Source organism: Quercus robur, chromosome 6 (genome assembly GCF_932294415.1).
Source record: "Quercus robur chromosome 6, dhQueRobu3.1, whole genome shotgun sequence".
NCBI classification, from domain to species: domain Eukaryota; kingdom Viridiplantae; phylum Streptophyta; class Magnoliopsida; order Fagales; family Fagaceae; genus Quercus; species Quercus robur.
Genome location: NC_065539.1, coordinates 34116649 through 34136733, shown reverse-complemented (window position 1 = coordinate 34136733; position 20085 = coordinate 34116649). Strand labels below are relative to the sequence as shown.

Sequence of the window (20085 nt, the reverse complement as noted above, 5' to 3'; positions counted from 1 at the left end):
ACGAGCAAACTAAAAACCTGGCAAGATTATCAATAAGCATCAATTAATATTTACTAGGCCACAGCCAACCAAATATATTCAAAATGAAACTGAAAGAAACAAGAAGGTATTTGGAAAGATTGGAATGGGCAGAGTAACAATAACATACTAACCCTTTCCACCAAATTATAATCATCAAGAGAAAGAAATGGAAGTCTAGAGTATAGTGCTTGACTTCCTACAAGATTTATATGTAAATACTAAAACAAAATGAGCTTACAACTCACTATTAATCTATCCCACTTTGGAAAGCCGCTCAAGTGACAGAAGAATATATAAGTGACGAGCAAGTAACACCACCAGCCTCTTCCACACAATTCTATTCCATGTTTCTTGCAGAACAGGTATAACTGCAATTCGCTGCAAAGTATTATGATTTCAGAAGTAAACTGCAAGCTGCTATGAAGTATTATGAGTTCAGAAGTAGAGATCAAACATGTCAGTCAGAGTTACAATATTCTTCTACCATCAGTAGGCACGGATATATAATTCATCAGAAAAGCTCATGGGGTGACATCATCAGCAAACTTATGTCACTGGGACAACACCGATTTGCCTCCAGTAAGCGCATCATCTAGCTATACCCAAGGATAGACCAGTTTCTATGATGGAACCTGGCAAGCGTTATGGCACGAATAAGAAGGTTGCTTGTGTTTTTCATTTTCTTGTAATAAACAGGAAATATATGGAGATACCCACCAACAAAATCATCAGCTTTGGGCATTTAATTTCTCCAAAAGGATCTTGTTTAGAAGCCCTGGATTTGCTTTACCTTTTGACAGTTTCATTACCTGCACATCCCAAAACATACAGAATCATCATGGTAGACAGGAAAATTATTAACAAATTAACCAGGATGAAGAAATAGATTACAAGTTTCATATTAAAACCCACAGATTTTTTACCTGGCCAGCAAAATAACCTTGTAGCTTAGTTTTGCCCCCACGATATTGCTCCAGCTGCTTTGGGTTCTCTGAAAGCACTTTATCTACTATTTTCTCAATCTCCATAGGATCTACTATCTGTTATATTCAAAACCATGAGACTTCTTTACCCAATTTCTTCTAAGCCAAATGTTACTATAATCATCATTAGCATACAAATAATTGTAACCATTTGATTGACAATGTAAACTATCTCTCTCATAGGATATCACTTAATGAAATTACTCCCAATTTAGGGAATAACTTGGTCATGCCTTTTCATTATCATATTACAGACTCTCATATATCATGCTGATTGCCAAACAAGCCAAGGCTTGGACAGCAGTATGCTTGAACACCAGTTGATGGATCCCATGCAAAAGTGTGATGCTTTTTCCTCTTTTTTTTTTTTTTTTTTTTTTTTGGAAAAAAAAGGGGTGGGGTGCTGTAATTAATATTGAATTACAATAAAAGTAATTATCAAATTAGCCTACTGAACAACCTCAGTTAGACCCATGAATAAGCTCAAGTTTTGGCTCAGATCAGTTAAGATCAAAATAAGCACACTGGAAGTTCAAATATACCCAAAGCTTAAACAACCATTTAGCTTCTCTTGGTTCATACCATATCTCCAAGAAATTAAAATGCTTATACATTTTCGTCCCTATTTACATCTTTGTCACTATATTAACAAAAAAAGGGGTTTGGAAGATTTTGTATATTCTGCAGGTGCAGATTCAGCATCTGAAACAATGTACTATCCAGGGCAATCTAGGTAAATGGGTGTTTGGATGGAAGGAGAGGAGAGGGAGAGTAGAAGGTAGGGGATGGGAGGGTTTAGTGAACCTTGTTTGGATTTTTTAAAGGGGGAGGGAAATGGTTTGAGGGTGGGGGAATAAAAAATGAGCAGTTTGGGGGAATTTGGAGGGGAGGTGTTCCACTTATATTAAAAAAATTTAAATTATCAATTTTGCCCTTATGATGTCAATTTATATCTATTTCTTTAAAATTAGAAAACGAGGTTCATAATTGTCAATTTGTACAATCATCCCCCTCCCCTTTGCACCTCTTAATTTTTAAAATATCCAAACAAAGGGAAGGGGTAACCATTCCGCACCTTTTCCTCCCCTCTCCTCTCCCTCCCCCCTTGACCGGGACCCTCAACTCTACTCTCCTCTTGCTCAAAAAAAAATTCCAAACACACTGTAAATTAGTTAACCACTCGGTTGTTTAATCTCACACATAACATGCTGAAGCAAAATTTAAGAATTGGCTCTTATTTTAATGGAACAGGGCAATGTAATCCTATATTTGAAGCTAGTATAAATGTCAATACAATGTTTCTTGTGATCTCTTCAATGACTAACCTAAAATTAGCATACAATAGACAAATTCTACTTCAAAAAGTTTTTTGTCATTAAAATCCTTAGGTATAACATTCACTAAACTAGTTTTTCTTGCTTCCTGTTTACTCACTCTCACATCAATCCAAGACCATGTACCTTTTGACATTGAGCAACCAATCATAGGTCTTTCAAATTTAGACATCTCATCTGAGCATTTCAAGGCAAAGGTATGGGAAATAAAATTTGTAGAGTCAAAAAAACAAACAATAGAGAGCTTCATATTTCATATATTTTACCATTTGAAAGAATCATATCTATACTAGATCCTAAATAAAATAACTTACCTGAACCAAATCCTTTTCTTTTATTAGTCCCTTGACAGTTCCACCTTTGGCCAGTAGTTCAAACAGTATCTGCAAATTATAAATTATAAGTTGAGAATTTTAGAAATACACAATATGGTAAAACATGTCCACAGAAGAGTAGAAATACAGAAAAACTATCATAAGGTCTTGCTTCCTTTTTCCATTCACTTGGACAAGTTAACACAGCACCATGCACGACAAAGGACATTTGCAAAATCTAGGCCTGCGCAAATGCCAATGCCCCAGATGCCAATTGAACTCTCTCATTGCTAAACTATCATAGGGTCCCAATGCATATAATACTTTTATTATCCTACATATGGTGCAGCTACAATATATTAATGCTATGTTTGGAAGTTTGGAGAGAGAGGAGAGTAGAGGGGAGTGGTTATCCTCCACCTTGTTTGGATGTTTTTAAAATTAAGTAAAGAAGAGGGGAATAATTAGCCTTTTCATAATTTGTAATTTTGTTAATATGGTAAGGGTAAATTTGGTAATTCATTTGGTCAAACATTTCTATGCTCCACTCTTCCTCCAAATCTCTCCAATTTGGGAGAATTAAAAATGAGGAGTTAGAAGTAGTTAGAACCCCTTCAAATCTGATGCAACGTAGGCGTGTAGAAGCAGAATCTAAAACACACAAATACTACAACTCTTCCACTAAACCTAAGTTCTACAAGAACACTAGGCTAATAGGCACAGTAATAGAGAAAATCTCTCTAGCAAACTTTTATTCAAAACACACATAACATCAATAACCTCTCTATAAAGAGTATTTATAGGAATAGAATTTCTCCTACTCCTTTTAGGAAAAAAAAAAAATAAACCTACTTCTACTTGAGAAAGGAAAAACAATTTAACTAAGAAAAGAAAAACAATTAAAATCCTAATTTGACTAGGAAAAGGATTTTAATTGAACTTATAAAAGCAAATAAATCCTAATTCCACTAGGAATGATAAAACAACATAAAATATTAAAATATTTTCTTCTCCCTTAACCAATCTGCATCATTCTCTCGAGGTTGGAGAAAACTCGTCCTCGAGCTTTGTAGCAATCTTCCACGATCAATTGGAACCCCGAATAATCCTCTCCATCCTATTCTTCTGTGCAAGACAAGACGAATCAGTATGCTACTTGTCAATGTTTTCTCACTTATAATAAATTTTGATGTACGGATTTTTATTCTTGACTTCTTTTGCAACGGTGGGATATATGAAGCAAGTACTAAAAAAGAATCCATGCACACATCCATAAACTTCATATTGCCTACTCCACAAAGATTACTTAATTTCACTTGTTTACGCCTCTTGTTGATCTCTATCAATTCTTGTTCAATAAAATCCTCCCAGAAGGGATCAATAACGTTTTCCATTAATCTTTCCAAATTGATGTTAACTGTATTACCAAAGAAATTTGAGACAAACTCATCAACCCCAATGAAATCATAGTGTCTAATGTGTTCAAGTTCAAGCCTTAATAGATTGAAACTTTGTTCATCAATTGAGAACTCGTCTACTACTGAACAAACTGATTGTACCAACCTATGATTGTAATCAGTAAAATCAATAACCTTTTGTCTTTGAACGTCGAAAGTCTCATCAATGGTGAGTTATGGGCTCACCTTGTATGTATATGACTTTATTTTTATCAAGCTCAATCTTGTCTTCTTGACTAAAATCTTCAGGATAGTCATCATAAATTGGTGGAGAATCCCAATTTATTACACAAACTCTTTCAATGTATTCATCCTCCTTTTTTATATCGTAGTCTTCGTCCTCAACATCAAAATACTCCTCCTCCTCCACATAACATGGATTTGGATAGTAGTTTTGAGGTTGGTTTTCAACGGCTAAGGCGGCGAGCTGCTTTGAAAGCGCATCAAACCACTCCTCTATTCGTTGAAAGAACGCCTCTAATTGCGCATCGTGTGCAACCTCATCGCATTCATACACGTCATCTATGACAACAAGTCTTCCCCCACATGCTCCTCTTTGTGCCATGGTAGGAACCTAGCCTTGCTCTGATACCAACTGATGCAGCGTAGGCGTGTAGAAGCAGAATCTAAAACACACAAATACTACAACTCTTCCACTAAACCTAAGTTCTACAAGAACACTAGGCTAATAGGCACAGTAATAGAGAAAACCTCTCTAGCAAGCTTTTATTCAAAACACACATAACATCAATAACCTCTCTATAAAGAGTATTTATAGGAATAGAATTTCTCCTACTCCTTTTAGGAAAAGAAATAATAAACCTACTTCTACTTGAGAAAGGAAAAACAATTTAACTAAGAAAAGAAAAACAATTAAAATCCTAATTTGACTAGGAAAAGGATTTTAATTGAACTTATAAAAGCAAATAAATCCTAATTCCACTAGGAATGATAAAACAACATAAAATATTAAAATATTTTCTTCTCCCTTAACCAATCTGCATCAAAATCCCTCCCCCTCCTCAATTAAAAAACATCAAAATAAGGTAATTTAACTTACTCTCCCTCTCTCTACTCTACTCTCCTCTACTCCACCTCCATCCAAACAAGCTATAAAACTTATCAACTAGGAACTCTAGCTCAAATGGAACCTCCTCCCCTTGTAAGAGTAAGATAGAGGATGAGATCGTGGTTCAAAACCCATCCAGTGTGTGTGTATGGGTTACCAATAAATAATAATTTTTTTTAAAAAAAAATCTTAAAACCTTGCAACCTTAGGGAGCCTAGCAATTTATTAAACCCTTATGCCACATGCTATTACAAGATTAATATAAGCTAGTTTTATTTGATATTTCACCTGCTTATAAGTTAGGGAGGCTCTTACATTCCAATAACATTATAAAGACTTAAAGAGAGAGAGAGAGAGAGAGAGAGAGAGAGAGAAGGGGGGGGGGGGGGGAGTGGAAAAAGATAAAAAAAGATAATCTTTTATACAATGAGATTGTTGAAAAAGTAAGCATATAAATCTTTCAGTCTGACAAACTAGAGGCACTAGGTTATACAATGATCAGCTAGGACATCAGAGTTCAAATGAAATTTGAAAATGTTGTATGTGGTAAGCATTATTACCAGAGGCAAACTCTTACCTCTTTCCCAATTTTCCCACTGATGGTCCCACCTTTTATTGAAGCTATCAACTCAGCTAGCTCCTGGGGGATTAACTTTATCTCATTTATGGTCAACTTTTCATTTTTCATGTAAGCAGCAATGTCACCCATTATCCAATTGGCAGCCAGCTTCACATCAGCTCCCTTTGCAATAGTTGCATCAAAAAATTCTGCAACCTAAGACATTTGTTCAGCAAAAGAGCCATATCTCAGATCATTCTAGAATGATATATATCCCAAACAATACTATAAAGCAACAGATACAAGGTTATTAAGGATTGTAAGAAATTTCTTTCAGGCTTGTCTTGAAGTAAGACTAAGGAATATGCCTGCAGAATTAGAGGCTTAAATGACCTTGGCCACCCCTCAAACAACACTCAAGATGCACGTGGAAAATGCCTGAAGCTTGTGATATATGACTGAAATACATGACTTAGCAAATATTGGGGTTTTGTATTCCAGGATTAAGAGCTAACACGCCCCTGTCTCTCTCTCTGTGTGTCTCTCTCTCTCGCTCTCTCTCTCTCTCGCTCTCTCCGTGTTTATTTACATTCATTTTGAATAAAATATATGTAGATTGTAAGGACCTGGGGCACAATTCTAAATTGGGGATTACTGTATCATATATCAAAAGACTAACCCAAAATTTAGCTTTTCTTACGACTCTTTTAATTCTAAGTTTGAATATGAATTCAGTGTCAACTTTTTACTCTTCTTTTTTATTTTTTTATTTTTTGATAAGTAATAAGAGATTGTATTAAAACATAGAAAATTCTTCTTTTTTTAATTTGATTGGCCTTTTCCTTCAAAATCCTGAATATGAAAAGCAAAATCTTTTAAATGCCAACTGAGCAATCCCCAGCCGGCAAAAACATTTGAAGTAATAAGGAGGGCTCACATTAACGTCATTTGCAAGGAAAAGAACATCCTGCATGCTCAGGCCCATCTTCTCATACCTCCGACGCTTCACTTCTGGAAGTTCTGGCAATGAATCACAGATACTATTGACATATTCTTTAGTAAGGATAACTCCCGGAAGGTCTGGTTCTGGGAAATATCGATAATCAGCAAGCCCTTCCTTTTTCCTCATTGTAACTGTTTTCTAAACATTATAACAAAGGTTAATGGAGCATAAAGTAGACACAAAATAACTAAGTGAACCATATATCTGGTATTTGTTTCCACAACATGACTAGAATAAAAGATGTAACAATAACCTGAGCGCCTTCTTCCCAGAGACGAGTTTCCTGTGTAATTTGATCATCCTGGCCTTGGCTGTGAAGAAGCACCTGCCTTGAAATTTCAAAATCAATGGCCCGGCTAACTGATGAAAAAGAGTTCAAATTTTTTATCTCAACCTGCCAATACAAGAGGGAATTAGATCATGAACTTCCAATAACTTTTAACACCAAATCCATTGGAGCTTTGACTCAAATGACACTTCTCCTATAAGAGTGGGTAGAGGGTAAGGTCATGGGTTCAAAACCCATTGAGTGTGTGTATAACTTACCAACTAAAAGAAATATAAAACACCAATTAGAAAAAGAATTAGTGCCTTTTGTTGTTATTGTTATACATCCATGAATCTATTTATCTTCATTACCCCCAAAATTAAAATGAAATACAAAGATTAATCATGGTAGTACAAGAAAATTATATGCTAGAAAAGTTCTTCTGGTTACCAGTAACTACATGCATTTAAAAGGATCATGATAAGGAGGTCGAAGCAATATAGGAACCTCCAAGTATAATTCTTCGACTTTTTAATTTTTTTTTTTTTACATTTTTGTGATTTTATGAAAGGGTATATTATACACAATGGATTTTTCTTATTTTTAAGCACATCTTATCATAGAACCCTAAGTTAATAATTGCCAAAGGCCTTGTAACTTAATGGCATTAGCTTGTCTCTTTTATGAGTACTAGGATCTAAATCCCCCCTCCCCAATTATTGTAACAATTAAATTAGGGATGTAAATTTCTATCATTTTTTTTTCTCTTGTTTTGTTTTGTAGATATAAATCATTCAACCATACAAGATTTAACCCGTGACCTATTATGGAGAAAAGAAGATGTCATTTGGTCCAAGGGCCATTTGAGCCATTGAGCTCCAGCTCAAATGGCACTTTCTCCTCCTATAATAATGGGTGGAGGGTGAGGTTGTGGTTTCAAAACCACTGGGTGTATGTGAAATCTTATCAATAGTAAAAAAAAAAAAAAATCATTGTATTCTCTCATTATCTTATGGCATCAAGTACTTGTATGTTAGCATGGTAAGTTTGGTCATAACAGGTGAAAAAGATTTGGCATGTTCCCTTGTGTGCAATGAGTATGGAGAGAAGAATAGGACTTTTGATGGTGCTAAGTGTCCTTGGCATGCAATTAAAGTCCTCTTTTTTGAGAACTTTGGACTTTGGAGAACTGGATGACTATTTTAGGCAATGCGCAACCCACATCTTTATTTGATTTTCTAGATCTTCAGAACTGGAGTTTGTAATTATTTAGGAGTAGCACTAATACATCCCCTTTGTATTTGAGTTTTACTTTTCTATGAAATAAATTTATATATTACATTATATTTATAAATTAAGAAAAAGGCTTCCTTCACACATCAGAACACTTTACTGTTTACTTTCTGAACTGTTTCAGTTTTTCTAGTTGCTAGGAAAACAAAAACAGTAAGAAGTGAGAAGTCAACTACCTTTGTCCCAAACTGTGCTTGCCCAATTGGTCGAATTGAGACATTCACATCACAACGAAGTGAACCTTCTTGCATATTGCCATTACTCACTCCCAAATACCGAACTAACCTCTGCAATTCAGCTGCATATTCTGCAGCCTCAATACCAGTTCTCATATCTGGTTCAGAAACAATCTCAAGTAAAGGCACCCCTGCTCTATTTAAATCAACCTGCAATAAAATCAACCATATCAACAAGCCTATACTATACATGATAATTGCCATTTTCAGCAGTCATCAAAATCTATGGAAAGAGATATGTCACAAACAAATTTTCATTTTGAATGCATATGAACTCATACTACTAGATAAGAAGGCAATAAATTATAGAATTAGCATGCGTATAGAGTCAACTTGACCCACAAATCATATGACTGACACTTGACCCTGATTAAACGTGAAAGCGACAATATATATTCTTGAAAGCAAAGAAGACTACAGTTCAATGCAGTAAAAAGTGGTACAGTATTTAAGCACAGGGGAAGCAGTAATTTCCTGTGAATAACTTTCATTTTCTGAATGAAGCAGCTTGCCTGCATCTTCCTCCATGTGAACCCTTGTAATGCCAAACCTCCTATGTCCCCCGCCAAATTCCACAGGAAGATCCAAATCAATGTAACCACCACTTGCAATTGGAACATCAAACTGAGATATTTGGTAGCCTTTTGGAAGGTCAGGGTAAAAGTACTGTTTCCTATCAAACTTTGAGTTTAGAGACAGCTTGCTATTCAGTGCAAGACCCACTTTCACCGCTAATTCAATGACCTTTGAGTTCAAAACCGGCAAAGCACCAGGCAAACCCATGCAAATGGGGCAGACACTGGTGTTTGGTGGAGACCCATAATTGTAAGGACAACCACAGAAGGCTTTGGTAAGGGTGTTGAGCTGGACATGGGTTTCTATACCAATGACTGCTTCATAATCTTTTGAGAATTTATCGCTTGTTTTGGTCTGGGTACGAGGTGGATTTTTTATTTGGGGCTTTTGCTTTTCTTGAGTGGCAGTTTGGGCTTCTGTGCTTTTCATAGTGCAATAAAAAACGCCATTCTTTCTTCTAAACAATGCAGTTGGGTACAGCAACAAAGGGTGGTTTTGAATGCTTCTAAAAATGGTAGAAGCCATCATGGCACTAATTCAATCAATCTATCAAACACTACAAAGGCTGTGTCTGCATAGCATTAAAAAAACAAAGGCATTGGTAAGCTATAAAGATATTCAAAAGGGAATAACTTAAAAATTAAGAACCAAAATCAGTTAGAAGGACTCCAACTGTTGAATATCTAGATAATATTTGATGCTCATGCTCAGAACTTGAAAATCAGTTGAAGTCACACAAATAACAAATGCTGGGATATGAAAGGAATCAGGTTTTTGCAAAAATGGTAGTGAAGTTTCCTCAAAATACATAAAAAGAATCGATTTTGAAGGGTACCCAGAAAGGATTTTAATGTAAAACACTGGAAAATAAGTCAAGAAGATGCCAAAAAGAGTTGCTATGTCACAGTAGAATTACATTACACACAAAGTGCTTAGTGCAGAGTTCAAAAAATTTAGAAGGAATGAAAAGATATGTGAAGAAGAACGGATGGAAAGAACAGGATAATGATCGATGGAAACCATTTCTGACCTGCTCTGGCCTCTAGCAGCAAAGATAGACCCGAATTGCTTCACAACCTACCATAGTAACACTCATCCATTTCAAAGACAATGAAACCCGGTTCGGTAACTTAACGATCGTATGTAGCTCAAACTAAATTATAAGATATAATGGTATGACACTTTTCAACAAGTAAGTGGGCGTGCCGGAGTGGTTATCGGGCATGACTAGAAATCATGTGGGCTTTGCCCGCGCAGGTTCGAATCCTGCCGCCCACGTTTTTTTACTAGAACAAGGTTTCTCAACAATTTTTTTTTTTTTTTTTTTGGTTGCATAAACGAAGGCTTTATTGAACTAAAATAGACGACAGAACAGAGTTTTCACTGCTCATCAAGACAGCAGAAACTTGCTTTATTGAACTGAAATAAATAACAGAACAGAGTTTTCACTGCTCATCAAGACAGCAGAAACTTACACAAACAGACTTACAAAACACCAAGACTTGGACTACAAACAGAAAATTAGAAGACACCAACACTAGAACTACAAACACACATAACTAAACATGATAGCAACAGGTCTGCACAACTGTTGGCTTCTCTCCACACGTGTTCAATGCGGACCGCCCATGGCTTGGACATGAGCCACCTGCAATCCAGAATTTTAGTAGCAAGTAAGGAGTCTGTTTGAAGGGAGACATGTTGGTATCCATGATTCCAAGCTAGCATCAGGCCCTCACGGATGGCCCAAAGTTCGGCCACAGTATTATTGGTGTTACCTAAATGTAGAGAGAAGGCCGAAAGCCAGTTGCCATCAGAATCTCAAGCTAATTGTCCTGGAATTCCTTTCGAGCTGCCATCCGTGTTTATGGTAATAAAAGGGTTACTAGCTGGCGTCCATGTGATAAGGATAAATGAGTATTAGGATGTTGATGAAGAGGGTATTGAATTGGTTGTTAAAGATCAGGGAGTTCCGGTTTAGCCAAATGGACTACAAAGTGAAGGCAAATATGGTATTCCTCGGTAAATAATCAAATGTAAAGTCAACTTGTGAATTTGTTTGACACCAGGTATGGATAGGCAGAGAGAAATAATTATAGAACAAGGGAGGACACTTTTTTAACCGAGAGAGAGAGAGGATAATTTTATCTTCCCTTTCCGCTTTTTATTATATTATATTTTTTAAAAACCATGGAATTAACTTTTCAATTGTTTTCACCCAAAAAAAAAAACTTTTCAATTGTTAGAACATTGTTTCTCAACCCAAAAAAAAAAAAAAATAAATAAAAATAAATCGTTAGGAGAGAGGATACTTTTATGGAAGAGAGATTTTTTTTTTTTAATTCGATAGTTGGAGCAGGGAATTTAAACATGACGTGTTTCCCTTAAAAACAACAAAAAAAAGTTAATTAAATTACTAGACTCTTAGCTTTATGGAAGAGAAATTGTATTGCATTTGCATTATTGGTTCTCTTACCATGAAAACTAGTATATTACACTACAAGCATATAAGAAATGGAAGAAAACTAGTATATTACACTACAAGAAAAAGGACTGCAAGTACTATTGCAATAACAAAAATAATTGGGGTAATATATACTATTACATCTGTGGGTTGTTTTTTGTTGTAATAGTAACTTAAATTTATTATATCAATTTAAGATTGTTGCAAGAATTACCTTGTTATATCTAAATGTGTTATTGTAATAGCTAAACCTTATTTTATGTTGAAATATATTGTTGCTATAAGTAACCACTTATTTCACATCAAAATATATTTTTGTAATTGGTGAAAAAAGACTTGTTACAATAAGTACTATTGTAACAAAAAAAAATTAATTGGGATAATATATATACTATTGCGTCTCTGATTTTTTTTTTTTTTTTTTTGGTAATAGTAATTTAAATGTATTACATCAATTTAAGATTGTTGCAAGAATTACCTTGTTACATCTTGTCAAAAAAAAAAAAAGAATTACCTTGTTATATCTAAATATGTTGTTGCAATAGCTAAACCTTATTTTATGTTGAAATATATTGTTGCAATAGGTAAAACCTTATTTCACATCAAATGAAATTGTTGTAATAGAGGTTAGGTGCGGCTTGATGCATTTGGGGGCTTAAGGCAAAAATTGAAATTGAGGCATTTTATATATTTAAGGCGAAAATACATTTTTGGTTCCTACATTTTGAGCTAATTCTCATTTTGGTCTCTACTTTTTTGGAGCGCCTATGTTGGTCCTTGAAAATCAAAAATCGTTACTATTGTAGTTCCTACTGTCATCTCAGTAATGGAAATTTTCTACATGGTAGATGAAGTGCACTGTTGGCAAGTTAAATGCTAGTGTGGCTAATAAAATAATAAATTAAAAAACAAACCTTCAATCTAATCAAATTAAATAATAATTTTTTTGTTGCTTTTCATTATTTTTTTTGGAAGAACATCCCTAAATCAAGACATATCCAACACCAAATTCTTCATGTTCTTCCCCTAAATCTAACACAATTAACATTGAATTCTCTAGCATATCAAACCCATAAACCTAGTAAACAAACCAATTTCCAACAAACCCATAAACCTATAAATTTTCTTAGAAAACAAACACAAAAAAGCCCAGAAAAATCAGCTTAAATACAAAATAATAAATCCCAAAACCCTTATTTTCTCAAACTCAAGCAAAATTATCAAATTCCAAAATCTCCAAAGACCCACAACATGCCACACCCAAAATCTCCATACTTTTTTTTATTCTTCTTCCCTAAGACCCATGGCCAAAAACCCATCTTCCCCATAGACCTAGGCCAAAAACCCATAGTCCCCACAAATCCATGTCGAAAATCATTCTTCCCCATGGACCCATGGTCAAAAAATCGATGATGTGAACTTTCTCTATCTCATGGTCGAATCCCATGGCCGAAACTCATGGCTAACAACCCATGGCCACACCCCATCAATTGAACCCTATCTTATCATATTTCTCTCTCTCTCTCTCTCTCTCTCTCTCTCTCTCTCTCTCTCTCTCTCTCTCTCTCTCTCTCTCTCTCTCTCTCTCTCTCTCTCTCTCTCTCTCTCTCTCTCTCTCTCTCCATGGCCAAAACCCTGGCCACACCCCATCAGTTGCTGGTTGCTAATATTCGATCTGGGTCTTTATTTCTTGATTGATATATCTGATTGTTGGTGATAAACTTTGAGTGGCTAATGTGTTTATGAAGCATTCGATTGTGTTTTGGGTGGGTTTTGAGATAACTTCTAATTTGGGTTTTAGTTTTTGAGGTTGGATGAGGCATTGTATTTTGTGTTTGGGTTCAAGTTGAACAAAGAACTGAGATTTTTTCTGGGTATGTGCTTCTATGTGTTTATGTTTAATATGTTCCCAAATCTAAATTTATATTTGTTTTAATTTTTAATTATGTTTTTTTTTAGAATTATTAAAAATTAACGTGTTTAAATTATTTTTTTCCAAATCAGATGTTGATGTGGCAATTTAAATGCCAAATATTTTAAAAAAAAATTTATTAGCCACATCAGCATCTAACTTGCCAACAGTGCATTTCTTCTGCCACATAAACCATTCTCATTACTGAGATGATGGTAGAGACTAAAATGGTAATAATTTTCGATTTCCAAAGACCAACATAGGCGCTCCAAAAAAGTAGGGACTAAAACGGGAATTGGCCCAAAATATAGGGACCAAAAGCGTGTTTTCGCCTATATTTAAATATGACTTTAAAAAAATTAAATATTATATAAACTCTATTATCTTGTTTTAGATGCAAAATTATGATTAATTAAGATGAACCACGTAGAATTTTGTTTTAGAAAGTCTATAGACACAAAAAAATTGGCAAAACTTTTCACACCTGTTGATGTGGTAAATTGGTAGTAATAAGTAAAAGAGTGATGTTAGTGGTGGAACTAGGTGAGAACTAGTAAAAGTTTGTCAATTTAACTATCGTAAAAAATGTTGTGAATTTTTTTGTGTATTGCATTTTTTTTTAGAAGTGCATTCACAATATTTTTCACAACAAATTTTAGATGTTAAGTTGCTACTAGTTGTAATTTGAACCCACCATTGTAATTGTTTTTTTGCCATCAATAACAAATTGCGACTTAGGATTTGTTGTGAAAAATATTGTGAACGTAGCATTTCTCTGTCTTTTTTTCTTATTTTTTTTATTTGATAAAAAATTATTTTATTTATTGGCTAATGCTTGGGCTTAATTAAATTAAATTTTTGGATCTTTTTTCTACTTGAGGCCTTAGGCAACCACATCAATTGCTTATAGTGTAGAGCCGGATATTGTTGCAATATTTTGCAGGACAGGATATTGGGTAGCGGGAAAGTTTTTTTTTTTTGAGAAAAAAATTGAGTAGTGGGAAAGTTGAATCATTTTCCCATTTTTTTTTCTCATCTCTATTCTGTTTTTCTCTCACCCTCTCAGTTCCCTCTTTATCTCCATCCATGATACCGTTAAAGTATGAAGTTTATCTCTACTGGCTTGAATTTGGTTTCTCTCACGCAAACAACCAGAAACTATCACCCAAAAAAAAAAAAAAGTTTTTTTAGAGAGGCCAAAAAGTGAGATTTGAAGGAGGCAAAGATGAGAGATCGTTGAAGATTGTGATTTGAGGAGCAGTGAAGGAGAAGTTCATTCTCTTTTACTGGGTTTTCTTTAAGGAATTTCAATCTCTCATTCTGGTTGGTTTGAGGAATTTCTTTGACTTACAGGTATAATCTTTTGCTTCTCTTTAAATTTAAATTTAAATTTTTTTTTGTTTGTTTCTAGAGAGGACTTAGATTGAAAAAAAAAATTAGCTTTAGATTTTGAGAAGTGAAGTAGAATGAAGTAGCCTAATACAAGTATATGTCTCAACTGAGTTGATTTTTATTTCAAAGCCCAGATTGAGAAAAGGAAATTAAGAATTTTCTTTCCTTTTCTTTTGTCAATTTTTGTAGCCACCAAACTGGGAGAAAAAAAAATTTTAAGTTTTAGATTTTTTTTTTTTTTTTTTTTTTACTTTACTTTATGGGTGTTTGCTACTTTCATATCTTTGACAAATTATGGAGTCTGAAGGTTGGGATTTTGTGGAATTTTTACTTTTGCTTGAATTTATGGTTTTTATAAAGTAATGTCAATAAAATGTAGGATGAATCAAGGATTTTAAAGGTAAAGGAATATTTTTGCTTAACAATGAACAAAATTTTATAAAGTAAGGAATACTTCTACACCAGCTAGTCATGTCTTCGGAACCTTCTTCGCTACCACCTATATCATGTTGACTTCTTAGAACTTCATTCAATTCGTAAGGCTCATAATTAGAATTTTTTATTCTCACCATCTACTTCTTGCACCCTATTTGGCATAACAAAGAGGTTTCTTGGCCTCAACTTTACCACTACATACCAATTTGAATTTTTAACATTCTTTGAATAACAACTTGTTCTACTTGATATCCTAAAATGAAGAGGTCATCTTTGTAGGGAAGACATGTCATGTCAACATCAATAAATCCATACTTATTCTTCTTACACCCTCTACTTTAGTTTCTACCTTGAGGTGGCACCTCAAATCAATCACATTTAAACAGAATAACTTCCTTACTTCCCAAATACTCTAAAGCAATAATCTTCTTAATGACTCCAAATCAATCTATATACCTTGTACTTTCTTCACCTTTCACAACCACACTATTATTTTTGGTTTTTAACATCTGCTCACTTTCTTTTGTTCAAAATAAGAAACCATTAATAATGTATCAAGAATAAACTCGTGCACAAGAATCTAACCCTCAAGCTAACGATAATATTTGGTCATTTATCCGTTCATCTTGATTGTCGTAAAGTTGTTCAATCTACATTTACACAATTACTATCACAATCAGTTAATTGCAAATGTTTGAAATGGACACATGAAAGTTAGTATAAAATTAATCCATTTACTTGAGACTTAAACCACTTTGAAAATTATTCTTTATGTCTTTGTTCTACATTTTGAGGGTTAATTGATGTAAGCTCCCTAATATGTTCGCTACATACATGTAAAGGCAATATTAATAATAAAATTATCAGCAAATACGAATTTAAAGAATTGTGCTTCTTATGAATATAAAATGACTTTCTCAACCCATAGAGAAACTTTTTCACAATTGGTTAAAATGTAATGATGTGCCATTTGGAGCTTTGAATTACAAAGAGCTTCAAACATGTAGTTTTATCTGTCATGGTTATACCAATGTAAATACACTCAAATCAGATGTTGCTTCAGTTAAACAAGTGTCAACATTCTTTTCTAGTTGATTAAGTTTTGTATCCATATCATTAAAATACCAGGAGCAAAATGTCATACATTCCTCTGAAATATACCCTTCAACAATTGTTCATTCTGGATGAACTCTGTTACGCACATACCCTTTTAACGTGCATAAATATCTCTCAATTGGATACATCCACCTATATTGCACAGAACCTGCTACCTTAGCTTCATATGCAAGGTGAATCAGTAAGTGCATCCTAACATCAAAGATGAAGGTGGAAATACTTTTTCCAATCTACAAAGGGTTTCTGCATTTTGATGATCTATTTGGTCCAATGCTTCAACAGTCAATTCTTTTGAACATATTTCCACAAAGAAATGACTTAAAGAAATTAAAAGTTCACAAACTTTCTTTGGTAATAAACCATGTATTACAAGCGGAAGTAAACCTTGAAATATAACATGGCAATCAGTAAACCTTGAAATATAACATGGCAATCATGTGTTTTCAATCCAACCATGTTGTTGTCTTTCATCTTTACACATCGCCCTATATTTGATGCATAAGCATCAGGCAACTTCACTTCTTTTAAAAACTGGCACAACATTTGTTTTTCATTTTTTGTTAGTGTGTAACATGCAAAAGGAATAATATACTTGTCACATTTACATTCTGGATGTAGATCTTTTCTAATTCTTATTATTTTAAGATCTTGACGTACATTTGGGCCATCCTTTTGTCTTCCCTTTTATTTCAAGCAGTGTTCCCAATATACTATCATAAATATTCTTTTCTATATGCATCACATCCAAAAATCACTTGCTCAAAAGTTTTATACTGTTCAATCACATCATCCCCTGATAATGGCTTTGGTGCTTGTCTTGTTTCCCTCATGTTATCAAATGCTTCCTTTGTCCTATGTCATTTATGATTAGCTTCTAAAAATCTACGATGACCCATATAACAATGCTTTCGTTCATGCTTAAGTCTTAATGACACTGTATCCTTATGGCAAGCCCAACAACAGATTATAGAGGTAGCAAGCCCACGGATTCTCCAAAAAAAAAAAGCCAACACAGAAAATCAAAAATCAAACCCACGATCACGTCGCTGGCAGAGAAAACCAAACCCCAATACAGTCTATACAGAGCAAAAGCAAAACAAACTCCAATAAAGAGGTGTTTATCAAAAAAAAAAAAAAAAAAAAAAAAAAAAAAAAAAAACCCAATATAGAGCAAACCAAAACCAAACCCAATACAGAGCAAACCAAACCCACGGTCACGTCGCTCGCAGCTCGCTCATCGTCGCTGTAGCTCGTTCGTCCTCGTTGTCGCTCGTCGCTCGTCGCTTGCCCCTTATTGCAGATCGTAGATTGTAGATCACAGATCGCAGATCGCTTTGCTCCGGTGCTCGGTGCTCCCTCCCTCAAGGTATTTCTGTCTCTCTTTTTCTCTCTGACTCTCTATCTCTCTTAGTCTCTCTCTCTCTCTCTCTCTCTCTCTCTCTTTATCTGAATCTGAAATGAAAACTATGAAATGAAAAATGCCATTGAGAGTGTCTTTATTCTCTAACTCTCTCTCTCTTTTGAACTAGTCTGTAATTGGCTGGCCTTTACTCTTTAGCTTTATTAATATTTAGCTGTTTGCCTGTTTTTTGACTTTTTAAATTTGGCTTTATCTTATTCTTATCCGTTGGTGTTGGTCAATGTGTGTTGGTGTTGGTGTTGGTATTGGTGAGATATTGATTGTCTTTTAGTGTAATGTGTATAAGTGTATTATGATTTGTGATTGTGAAATTTTCTGATTGGCACCTGACTATTGTGATTAGGGCATCAAGCATGAGGCTTGTGCTTGTCTGTTGAGTGGGGAGGGGGTAGATGGGCTCATGGGGCTGGGTAAACAATAATTAAAGCAGTGTAATGTGCAGTGGGGAGGGGGTAGATGGGCTCATGGGGCTGGGTAAACAATAATTAAAGCAGTGTAATGTGCAGCACATTACACTGCTTTAATTATTGTGCTGCACATAGGATGTGTAATGCCTGACTCTTTTAGTGTTAGGCTAAATAAATTAACAATTATAAAAGACAATTAATAATTAACCAATACATTAAATTAACCAATACATTATAATTAACCAATACATTACAAAAGACAAATAAATTAAATTATGTTAGGATAAATAACAATTAATAATTTTATAATTAATGAAACAACAATATAACAAATTATAGTTTATAAAAGACAGACAAATTAATGAGACAACTAAACAACAATAATTAATAATTTTATTAATATTTCAAATGAACTTATAGTTTATTGTTTATTCTTTTGCTAGAATTATGGACAAATATTTTATAAGAAACCACGTACCCAAGATTCATTTCCTATACAAGATTCATCTCATGTGCAAGATTCATTTCTTGTGCAAGATTCATCTTCATCTTCTAAGTGAATTTGTGTTGACTTTAACTTATAAAATCTTCCTTCAGATCCTGAGCTACAACAAAAGATATAATCTTATCATCCTAATAATCATGAAGAAATAAGAATATATTATTTAACAAAAGGCCCTTGTCAACTTGTTCATGATTACCATGTTTCATATTTTTCTGGAAAGCCCCGTCGAGCTAGATCCAAATGGTATGTAAATAGAAAGTGGTTGGAATATAGTATAGACAAGGATGCGGCATTTTGTTTTTATTGCTACCTATTTGGGTAAAATGTTGGTAAGCAAGGAGGAGGTGAGACTTTTGTAATGAAGGGATTCAAATTTTGAAATCAGTTTGCGAAGTTAGATTCCCATGTTGGAGGAGTTAATAGTGCTCATAACCAAGCTGTCAAAAAGAGTGAAGATCTACTAAAGGAAAAGCAACACATTCAAAGTGTTTTGGTTAAGCAATCAAATAAAGATAAATTTGAATATTGGGTTCAATTAAATGCAATCGTTGATTGCATAAGATTCCTTTTATGCCAGGAATTAACTTTTCGTGGTCACAATGAATCTCAAGGTTCAAGTGATAAAGGAAATTTCCTTGAACTTCAACAATTTTTGGGGGATCGCAATGAATCTATCACTGAAGTGTTGCAGAGCGCTTCAAAAAATTGCAAGCTTACCCACTCTGATATTCAAAAAGACATTGTGAATGCAATTGCACGTGAAACATCCAAAGTCATCATCAAGGATCTTGACAATGAGTTCTTTTCAATATTAGTTGATGAGTCACGTGATATCTCAGTGAAAGAACAAATGAGCCTCGTTCTTCGTTATGTGAACAAAAAAGGAATTATTATAGAGCGGTTCCTTGGTGTTGTACATGTAACAAGTACCACCGCTTTGTCACTCAAATATGCTATTGAATGTTTATTTTGTGAACATAATTTGAGTTTATCAAACCTATGTGGGCAAGGTTATGATGGGGCTAGTAATATGCAAGGTGATATCAATGGTTTCAAAATTTTAATTTTGAAAGAGAATAAGTCAGCATTTTATGTCTATTGTTTTGCTCATCAACTTCAATTGACACTTGTTGCCATTGCTAAAAATCATATTAACATTGCTAAATTTTTTTATGTGGTTAGTAATTTAGTAACTGTTGTTGGAAGCTCTTGTAAGAGACGAGATGCTCTTCGAGATGCACAATTTGCCAAAATTAAAGAAGATTTAGAGAATGGTGTACGTAGAAGTGGGCAAGGTTTTGAATCAAGAGACAAATCTTAA

General features: G+C 34.3%; 2 protein-coding genes and 1 non-coding gene across 3 annotated transcripts; 2 read left to right on the top strand and 1 right to left on the bottom strand.

Moving 5' to 3' along the window:
- Window positions 1-26: 26 nt before the first annotated feature.
- LOC126688531 (glutamyl-tRNA(Gln) amidotransferase subunit B, chloroplastic/mitochondrial) lies at window positions 27-10284 on the bottom strand. Its single transcript, XM_050383253.1, has 10 exons — window positions 10144-10284; window positions 9015-9684; window positions 8478-8690; window positions 6994-7134; window positions 6675-6878; window positions 5756-5953; window positions 2653-2721; window positions 945-1061; window positions 739-830; window positions 27-653 (listed from the first exon to the last, which is right to left on the bottom strand). Exons 2-9 carry the CDS (start codon window positions 9639-9641, stop codon window positions 750-752), a joined length of 1650 nt encoding a protein of 549 aa, XP_050239210.1. The 5' UTR covers window positions 9642-9684; window positions 10144-10284; the 3' UTR covers window positions 27-653; window positions 739-749.
- A 25-nt stretch (window positions 10285-10309) lies between these two features.
- TRNAS-AGA (transfer RNA serine (anticodon AGA)) lies at window positions 10310-10391 on the top strand. The gene has a single exon. It is a non-coding gene; the product is annotated as a tRNA-Ser (tRNA).
- Window positions 10392-19087: 8696 nt separating this feature from the next.
- On the top strand, window positions 19088-20085 carry LOC126690123 (uncharacterized). Its single transcript, XM_050385255.1, has 2 exons — window positions 19088-19093; window positions 19150-20085. The coding sequence occupies exons 1-2, from the start codon at window positions 19088-19090 to the stop codon at window positions 20083-20085; spliced, it is 942 nt and encodes a 313-aa protein (XP_050241212.1).

Bases quoted from the DNA above. Each gene is read 5' to 3' on its own strand.
- LOC126688531 (XM_050383253.1), bottom strand. From the start codon at position 9,641: ATGATGGCTTCTACCATTTTTAGAAGCATTCAAAACCACCCTTTGTTG. The intron at 8,691-9,014 runs CAGGAAATTACT...TTGATTTTATTG, and splicing joins CAGAAAATGAAAGTTATTCA to CAGGTTGATTTAAATAGAGC. The intron at 1,062-2,652 runs GTAAGTTATTTT...TGAATATAACAG, and splicing joins AAGAAAAGGATTTGGTTCAG to ATAGTAGATCCTATGGAGAT.